Source organism: Myotis davidii, unplaced genomic scaffold, assembly GCF_000327345.1.
Source record: "Myotis davidii unplaced genomic scaffold, ASM32734v1 scaffold575, whole genome shotgun sequence".
Classification (NCBI taxonomy): domain Eukaryota; kingdom Metazoa; phylum Chordata; class Mammalia; order Chiroptera; family Vespertilionidae; genus Myotis; species Myotis davidii.
Window position 1 is genome coordinate 2,361,430 of NW_006290306.1, and position 9,324 is coordinate 2,370,753.

The 9,324-nt window shown below is 54.2% G+C and overlaps 1 protein-coding gene across 7 annotated transcripts in view; it reads right to left on the reverse strand.

The window, feature by feature from the left end:
- Positions 1-390: 390 nt before the first annotated feature.
- ATG9A (autophagy related 9A) overlaps positions 391-9,324 on the reverse strand; it is a 9,264-nt gene continuing 330 nt past the window's right edge. For 3 of the 7 annotated variants that reach the window (XM_015563633.1, XM_015563636.1, XM_015563635.1), the window contains exons 2-16: positions 8,523-8,579; positions 8,004-8,135; positions 7,846-7,889; positions 7,036-7,100; positions 6,097-6,258; positions 5,762-5,903; positions 4,994-5,523; positions 4,759-4,912; positions 4,476-4,655; positions 3,858-4,106; positions 3,319-3,497; positions 3,096-3,219; positions 2,064-2,289; positions 1,744-1,889; positions 391-1,457 (exon numbers count right to left, since the gene is read on the reverse strand). In XM_015563633.1, the coding sequence (XP_015419119.1) occupies positions 1,452-1,457; positions 1,744-1,889; positions 2,064-2,289; positions 3,096-3,219; positions 3,319-3,497; positions 3,858-4,106; positions 4,476-4,655; positions 4,759-4,912; positions 4,994-5,523; positions 5,762-5,903; positions 6,097-6,258; positions 7,036-7,100; positions 7,846-7,889; positions 8,004-8,106 (2,310 nt within the window). In that variant the 5' untranslated portion in view covers positions 8,107-8,135; positions 8,523-8,579 and the 3' untranslated portion in view covers positions 391-1,451. Of the gene's footprint in view, positions 1,458-1,743; positions 1,890-2,063; positions 2,290-3,095; positions 3,220-3,318; positions 3,498-3,857; positions 4,107-4,475; positions 4,656-4,758; positions 4,913-4,993; positions 5,524-5,761; positions 5,904-6,096; positions 6,259-7,035; positions 7,103-7,845; positions 7,890-8,003; positions 8,136-8,522; positions 8,580-9,124; positions 9,319-9,324 lie in introns of those variants that run through there. The other 4 variants (XM_015563637.1, XM_015563634.1, XM_006763365.2 and 1 more) reach the window with 4 other exon arrangements.

Sequence of the window (9,324 nt, forward strand, 5' to 3'; positions counted from 1 at the left end):
CACACGGACGGTGTCGGACTCGAGCCGCATTCTTCTGCAGCAGCTCCGCCCACCGTAACCGCCCAGTCCCTTCCCAGCCATTGGCGATGTGTCACCGAAGGGGCGGGGGGAAGGGGCGCTGGGGAGGGCGAAACAAACCAGCGGCGTCAGCTCGGTCACGTGCTCAGAGCGGGAAATCTGACCGCCCATCCGGCTGGAGACCTTGACCTCCAAGGAGCCTTGGATCGGAAACGGCCCTTTTGCTAAGCCCGCTGGCTCGGTATGTCCTTGACACCGCACAGGCCCACTTTCCTACGGGGCCTGTCCCGGTCCACAGCCACCTGTGGGGACCCCATGTACCCCACTCCGCTTGTTCCCCGAACCCTAGCCGTGGAGACAATATGGCCGCGACCTGGTCAAAGTCCCTTCTTTATTAAGGGTAATCAAGCTGTACACAGTCACCACCGCGTCCCGCGGTGAGTTCAGGCAGCGCAACTCACCACTCCCCGCAGCGGACCGGAGCCGAGGGTGGGGCTGAGGGTAAGAGCTGGGTCCCAGCATGCAATGCGGCAGCCCACAGCCTAGGGCAAAGCCATCCTGCCGCCCCTCTGTCCCCCTCTAGGGGACAACAGGAGGCAGGTCAGAGCTCTCTTGCTGGGAGGTAGACGGACCAGGGCACACTCCAACCCCGTCCCTTGTGCAGGAGGTGGGAGGGATGGGGGTACAATAAGCAGTAATGGGGGCTAGGAAGGCCTCAGTCTCCCAGGAGCCATCTGAAAAATTGGACAGGGCAGCAAAAAATTTCCATCCTGCTCCTGTAATTTAGAAACCATCCTTAGTGTCAAAAGATAGCGTGAGAGGAGCTGGGAGCTAGGGCCTCTACGCCAATGCAAATCAAAAGTTGAACGGAAGGGCAACAAGCGAACAGAACCAGAGCAAGCAGCTCACATGCCAGTGATGTGCAGGAAGGGAGGGGTGAGCAGGCTGTAGCACTGGGAGAACTGGGGGTGAGGTAAGGGCCACAGCCTGAGCTGCTCATCTGTTCAGGGTGGGGATAGGGAGGCCACAGAGGTTGAGGGTCCAGGCCCAACCTCCCCACTCCACAGTTGGCACAGGTTCTCCCTGGTTGGCAGCTTCTGTGGTGGGCAGTCCTCTGGAAACTCGTAGGGGTAGGTGCAAAGGTGGCAGTATTGGGGCTGGGCTGGGGGCCAGTTGCTAGCACCACACTCCGAGCCAAGTGAGTTCCTGGGGATGAGGCTAGAGTCCTGTGTGCCCTGGTCCTAGGCCCCCAATTTCTCTCCTGGGGCTGTGGTGAGCCTAGTATTGGCACCTCCCTTGGCCAGGCACGGACACACAAACACCATACGCGTGGAGCCAGGCAACACTCAGAGAAGCCCTCCATGGCAGGTGGATGGGATGGCAGGGCAACAGATGCCTGCATCCTGGGGCATAGGGACCCTCCTCAGCCTTGTCTAGACCTGTGGAGAGAAGAGGGCTGGTAGTAGAGATAGTCTTCAGCTATCTGCTGCTTACCTAAAAGAAGCCTGGAGATAAAAGAAAAGGAAAGCTTGATTCTTGGGGAGGTAAGCAAAGGAAAAATCAAGGCCTGTATTTCAGAGCAGGCGAGGAAAGGAAGGGGAGTGTATTTTGGGTGAAAGGGTGCAGAATCTCTGCTTGAGAGGCCCAACTTCCTTTGCATGAGCTTTGACCTCAGCCTGGAAGTTGCTATTTCTGGCCGTTGTTAACAGGTCCTGGAGCCCTTACCTTGTGCACCTGAGGGGGGAGCTCATCCTCAGAGCCCTCCTCGGGCACGGGCTCTGGGTGCCTTGATGCTGACTGTCCATCTTCAGCCCACCCGCCAAGGGGCAGCCGAGAGAAGTGAGAGGGAGCCCGGGGCACTGTGCCAGGATCTAGAGACACAAGTAAACATACTCTTAGAACGAATACAAACAGGAATGAGGGGAAGGGTTGCCCTGTATGGGGACAGAGAGGGGTTATTCTCCTTGGCCTGGTCCCTCTCACTTCTTTCTTCACCAGGAGGGATGCGAAGAAAGGCTGTGTCCTCCTGAATGCCCACTGGATACCTGTGATGCCACCGTAGCGCCTTTGGAAGCCCCCTTGCAGGGCAGTGGTCTCTGGTGCTCCAGGCCGGGGTACAGCAGCACAGGGATAGCTGGCAGAGCGGGGGATAGATTGGAGGTGCCGGGCACCTTCTCCCCCCTCTTCAGGAGCACTCTCCCCACTGTCATCACTCTCCCGGCGGTGCCACACATGCCTCTCAGGTTCAGCCTGGGCCTGCTGCTTGTGGAGCTGAGAAGTGGGGGGCTCATTAGTTGGGAACAGAAGGGTATCTGTCTGAAACAGCTGCTCCCCACCATGGTATCAGCCAGTTCCCATTTATACCATCTCACCTAGAATCACTGACCAGAGTATCTATTGTGTTAAAAGTGTGTAACATACATACAATGTTTTACAGGTTAAATTCTTAGCAGACCCCTGGAATAAGCCTGTGCAAAGGTTATAATAGCACCCATTGTATCTAGACACTTGATTTAAGAACAAACTATGGAACTAAGTGCCAGGCACTCTTTTAGGTGCTGGGGATATAGCAGTGAAAACCAGATCAAAACCCAAGTCCTTTTTGGGCTTATATACTTAGGAGGGAGAAAGGGGGGGGGGGGAATAGACAATAAATAAATAAATAAGGAAATAAGGAAATAATAAAATATGTCAGATGGTGCTAAATGCTATGGAGAAAAATGGAGTGGGAAGATTCAGAAGGGCGGGCAAGGGCAGTTTTTACTCAGTGTGGCCAGAGACTGTCACATAGAAAAGCTAAGAGCAGAGATCTGATAAGGAGAAGGAGGGAGCCATATCAGTATCTCAGGGAAGGGGGTTCTTGGCAGGGGAAACCCCAGTGTGTAAAGGCCCTGGATGAGAATAAGCTTGGCTAAATGGATAGTAAGAGGGTATATGTTGGAATGGAAATTGCAGAGCAGGTAAATGGCAGAGTAGAGATTTGAACCTACGTCTTGCTTCTCCACCTCTAAAACCCTCTATTCTATTTTTCAACTGCTACCTTGGGTCCGTGGCCTTGCTCCTTGTGGCCCACTCACCTGGTGCATATAGAGGGCGTGCAGGCTCATCTCAGTGGATGCGTATTCTGACAGCACCAGGCTCTGCAGCTGTCCTTCCCACACACTGCTCCCAGAGCTGGCTGTCCTGGCATCCATCCTGTCCCTCCCAGCACAGAGATGGCAATTATTAACATTTCTGAGACCGATGTAAAATGCTAGGTGCTACTGCCATGCCCTCCCATCTGGGCCCACCTCTACTCACCCAGAGCCTGCCATGGCATTGGGAGCCCGGCCCGTGGAAACCTGCCCAGGCTGCAGAGGGGAGAGGGAGCACAGGGCAGAGGCGACTTCAGTCCTGTGCCTGGAGCCCTGCAGGTCTCTGGGCAGGGAAGGACCACGGCAGGACGAGCCGGCCACTACGTTTGCGATAAGACTCAGTGGCTGTGAAAGGAAGGGGTGAGAATTCTCAGGGCAGGAGGGAAGCTTCTGGGGCCCCCAATATTTTTTATATCAGGAACCAATGACACAGACTAAACAGAGAGAAGGAAAACTATAGGGTAGGCCAGTGGTCGGCAAACTGCGGCTCACGAGCCACATGCAGCTCTTTGGCCCCGTGGCATGGGCCACGAAGTTTCAATCGCACTGTACGTGCGCGCCCACATGTGGTATTTTGTGGAAGAGCCACACTCAAGGGGCCAGTTTGCCGACCACTTGGGTACGCCCTTCCACCCCATGCCCAGTTCTCAACTCCAGCTCCTGGAGTCCACTCTGCCCATCACCTCCCAGCCCCCAGGAACACACCTCAGACTCAGATTGTAAGGACTGGATGGACGTAAAGAGGGCATTTTCAGGGAGTAGACCCCCTTGGGCAAGGCCAACAGCTGCTCCATCCCGCTGAACCTGTTCCTTGAGGAAACCCAGGAAGGCCGTGCTCTCACGTGGTGGCTGCCAGCCAGGGTTGGTGATGGCAAAGTGCATAAGTGACAACTCTGTTTTCCCGTCCTCGGCTTGCTGGTACACTGAGGCCTCGGTCTGACCAGCAGATAGCCACTGAACAAGAGAGGCCACAGTGAGAGGATAGTTCTCTTACAGGAACCCTTTTTGTACCTTTCTTGCTAGGGAGAGGTTTACCCCTGGAGGACAGAGACCGCAATACACTGCTGTATCTTGTCCAGGGCCCTGGTGCCCACCCCAGGAGTGGCCACACACTGAGCTAATTGCTTGGTTTGTGCCTTTCTCAGGGAGCTTCTTGGCCAAGGGTGCCAGTTTAGGGCTAAAATCCAGCCCAGGCTCCTGTTTATCAAGCAGTGTGTGCCTGGAGACAGGGCTGCTGTTTTGTGAGGTGTTGGCTCAGGAGAGATACCTTTTTGGAGTTTGCCAGCACTGTCTCTAGCCACCTGCCCCCTCCTCTCCCAGTACCTGGGGATGCCCATGCTGGCGAACATCCATCTGGGCAAAGGAGCAGGTATCTCCAACACCAACGACCTCCACAGTGAAATTGCGGAAGAAGTCTATAATTTCCAGGGCCCGTGGACGCAGGCAGAAGATGAGGATGAGGGGTGTGACAATGGGGCTCAGTAACTCCTCCAAGATGAATACCTACAAGGGAAGGGACCAAGGCCATGAGAGTAGGAGGGATCCCAGGCCTCACCACCAAGCTATCGGCCAGTTTCTAGAAGGCCCTAACTCCAACTCCACTCACTGCCTTGTACTGGAAGAGCTGGGCAAACTCGTCCCGGGTCTGCGAGCGGTGGGCATTACCCTGCCAGTGGTCGGGCATGTAGTGGATGTGAGCGAGGATCACGCGGAGCAGCTGCTCAGGGCAGAACACCAGGTGCTGGTCTGGGATAAAGGACCTGCAGGACCAGGGTCACAGTGAGACGTCAGCCTTGCCAGGGAATGCTAGTCAGCTCGCTCCCACCTGCTACCCGACCCACCTGCACACGGTCACAGTGACCCCCAGGAGTGTGACGGTGGTGAGGACATGTTCCACAGCTAACACATCTTCGTCGTAGATAGTGAGGGCAATAAGCACGGCCAGGATGGAGCCAGCAAAGAAGGCGCAATTCTTGGCCAGCAGTGTCAGCAGAGGTGACAAGAAGCAATTCATGTACTTGGAGGCTGGCTTGTAGCCACGGTTCAGACGGGACTGCAGCTCATGCTCCAGCTCGTTGAAGTGGCGGAGGTAGCAGCGGCCATAGAGTGACCAGCAACGTGCTCCCAGGGCCCCAGGCTCCCGCTTGAGGCCACGGGTGAAGAAGACAACCTCCCCAAGGCCAGGCAGGCGGAAACGCAGGGGCAGGAGGGATTTGTTAACCAGTGCCACCATGTAGTTCTGGAAGCGGAGGATGCGGTGATATATGTCCAGCTCTGTCAGCTCACGCTTGTGGATACAGATCTGGTGCTCTTTCTGGGTCTGCACAATCCGAGCCTGCACTTCCTGCCACGTGCAGTATGGAAGGGCAGACTGTGGGGTGGGGAAGAGACAAGGTGTGGAAGGTGGGATGGTTGCCTTGACCCATTGCCCTGCATCACCTGAGAGGCTCAGGGTCCTGTGCTTAGTTGAGTGGAGCCCTTAAGCAGATGCTCCCTCACCTGCCAATGACAGCCGAGGAGGCCTGATGCCCAGGAATACACCCCACCCTCACCAAGGTGAAGAAGGCATCTTGGGCTGTGGCGCTAACTGCCCAACTTCCCAGTCTCACCATGGGGATGCGCAGAGCATGCAGGTAGAAGGAGTGGATCTCCCAGTAGCAGCAAATGTTATAGATGAACTTGATAAGCCGGTGGACCCAGAAGACACCAGCGATGACCAGAATGGTGATGAGAGAGCCATTTTCCTGAATCCTGGTGGGGTAAAAAATGGCGAGAAGGGGTGCCTTTAAGGAGTCTTGGCAGATAAGCTGCTCTCCTGGAGGATTTGGCAAGGCTGGGCCTGAGTCTCTGTTCTAGGGAATGTGTTATTGCCTCACATTCCATTCCATTCCCCACCTTCGATCAGAACTACAGACTCTGATGCCCTCTGACCTGCAGCCCTTACCTGGCACTACAGACTTGGGCAGGCAAAAAGGCATCTGGCAGAGTGACCTTGACGGGCTCGGTGGGGTGAAGACTGTGGTTCACCATCTTGTTGGCAAATAAGATGTCATAGTCCACACAGCTGACCAGAAAGGTGGTGAAGGCAACCACAAAGAGGAACTGCCTGGAGAGTTGGGAAGAGGGGGCGCAGCCCAAGAGTCAGAGAGGCACCAGTGAAATAGTGTGGAAAAGAGAGGAGTCTGGAAGCAGCGGGACAAGATTAGGGCGCAGCCTCTGGGAAATGGAGGGGCTAGGGAGCTCCTCGTAGGCTCTCTCTACTGCTCAGCCCTACAAACAAGCTCCTATTTTTTGCTTTTAGCTTCAGGCCCTACAGAATCAGTGTGCTTCTGTCTTTCGCCTCACAGTAATCTCTGCCACTGCTTACTGGACTCTTTCAAAAGTCTTGATGGTTGTCACTGGTTCCTGGTCCCCGACTTCCTTTTGATATAGTCGTTAGAAGCCCTTTGGGGATTTGAACTCTTTCTTACTGAGGGATGGTTTCCCAACCCCTTCCTCTTTGGCAAGGTCATATGGCTCCTTCCTCTTAGAAGGCTCTCTGCCCAGCAGCAGGTCTAAGGCACAACCAAGGCAGAACAGAGACACTTTCTCAAGTGGCTGGCATCTCTGACTGAAGCATGCCCATTCCACTGGAGCTCTGATGAAATGATCAAGTCTGAATTCTCTTCATGGAAGAGACAGAACTTGGAAAGCTTATATGGGAGGTAAAAATGGTGAAGGCTTTAAATTTTGGTGCCATATCCAATCCCTGAAATACAAAGGTTTGCAGAATTTTGAGCCTGGGACTGTGATGCATTGGCAGGTAGGGCCAGGGGTGAGCTCAAGAAGAGTAAAGACTGAGATGTATTCCTTTACCAAATGATCCATCCCTTTTTATACTTACATAAGCTCAAAGATCTCCCCGATGAGCATACAAGTGAAGCCATTCTTCTGGTGTAGATTATAAACGTGTAATTCTTAAGAAAAAGTGGTTCGTAGAGACAGCAATTAAGAGCACAGACTTTGGTGTCATATACCTGGGCTTAAGTCCTGGCTCAATAACTTTCTAGCGGTGTAATTTTGGCCAAGCACTTAACCTCTTTAAGCTTTTGTCTGCAGTGATATATTGGGAATAACAGCACCTATCTTATAGGATTATTAGGTCTAAGACAATGCATGTAAAGTATTTAACACAGAGCTGACACAGAATGAGTCAAAAGACATTAATTATTATGGTTATTAGCATCCCATCAAAAAGGAGAAGCACTCTTAGAGAGGTCCCTTATAAATAGACACCACAAGTGAAAGGCACCGCCTGGCCAGTGTGGTTGAGTGTCTACCTATGAACCAGAAGGTCACGGTTCGATTCCTGATCAGGGCACATGCCCGGGTTGTGGGCTCGATCCCCAGTGTGGGGCGTGCAGGAGGCAGTGATTCTCGCTTATCCTTGATGTTTCTGTCTCTCTCTCCTTCCACATTCCTCTCTGAAATCAACACAAATATTTAAAAAAACAACCCAACATTAAAAAAAGAAGTGAAAGGTACATAGCTCTTGGTACTTAGAACAATCATTATTTCCCCCATCCTCTTTTAACCTCAATAGTTCCATCCCCCTTACAGGGATTATAGTCAAACCCACCCCAACTTCCCACCAGAGGCCTGTCTTAGAGAGGGGCTAAAGGTCCCACAGCTCCAACAGAGACACAAAGGATATTCGAGAGAAAAAGAGGTCGAGGTTTTCGATGTGGTGCCAAGGTGCTGTGGGCACAGGAGTAGAGATGTCAGAGCCCTGAAGGAATGGAAGCCCCTTGCTCCCCACTCCACCAGCTCTCCCCCATGCCCCAGCTCTGGCTGTCATGGCCAAGAACTTACACTTGCTCCCTTCAGGGACGTGCACCAACAGGTCCTCCTCTCCTGGGGGTGAATCGCTGTAGGAAGCCTCTAGGCGCTGGTATTCAGTGTCAAACTGCGCCATCACCACCGCCCCCTGTCCACCTTATCCACCTGCCAGAAATGAGGAAAAAGAGACCCAGGGTCAGCCCCCCCATACTGCTGGTCTGCTGTCCTGCCTACTAGACCAAGAGTGAGAAAGAATCCTTGGTTTCCACTACCTTCTTCTTGACTCAAAGACAGAGGAGGAGGAGTAAGTTCAGGGCTTGGGAGACCTTAACTGGCCAATGAGGTCAGTCATTCCCAGAGCCTTTACTGAGTATATGCTGAGGCTTGCTGTCCTGAAGCCAGACTCCGCCCCTTTGGGGGATCTGTTTCATTTTCTATTAGTAGAGAGAAGGGGCCCTTTCCCTGCCCTTCTGAAGCAGCCTGGTCTCCTAAGAGACTAGCAGTTTGGAAGCATTTTGTAAACAAAGGTCTGAAATAAGCACATGGCCTTACCTGCTCCATGGACAGTGTCTGCTTCACTCCAGCTTTGATGTCCTGGCTCTGCAGCTGCTGGAGGAGAAGATGTCAGGCCCCAGAGAGTAGAGTGGGGACAGGAAAAAAAACCAACCTTTGCAGGCATGCCCCCCCCCCCCCAAGAGGGGCCAAGCCTGGGACAGCCTAGGGTCATGCGCATTTCCGCTGGCAGCACTACTCATTCAGCTCAAGTAGTGGCTTATTGAAACTGTGGAGACCCAGTCAGTGCAGGCCTGAGATCTCTCCATAGCTCCACCTCAGCCTCAGAAATTAGGCCATCAGGGTCCACAAAGCCGCAAACCCAAGGAGACCTTTCTGGCCAACCTCTTCTCCTGCTCCCCTAGCACTGAAGGGGCAGCGGGCAAGCATAACTCCTGGATGGGAAGTCCTGACCGGGTCGGGATAGATCCAGATCCTGGACCAACTGTGTGTTCTGGAGGTCCACGGAGCCAGGCATGGTCTAGGTGGCACTCACCCGGTCCTGGGGCCCTGGAGCCCGGCCCGACCCACCCCGGTGGGATTCCCTGGGTTAGTGAGAGCCCTGGGTCCAAAGGAGCTGCTCAAACCCTCAGGGAACTCACCAATCCCCGGGCAATGTGGACCCAGGGCCCATGGAACCCCAGCCGGCCGGGCCTGGGCTCAGGGGTTCCTGCGGATGTTGGAGGTGAGAGCCCGTCCGACAGCGGATACCCCAGGTGGGCTGGGTGGCCTCCCCACACCCAGTTGCCACGACTGGAGCCCAGCGCGCCCCAGGGTCAGGCCCGGGGCTCGGCTCCCTACA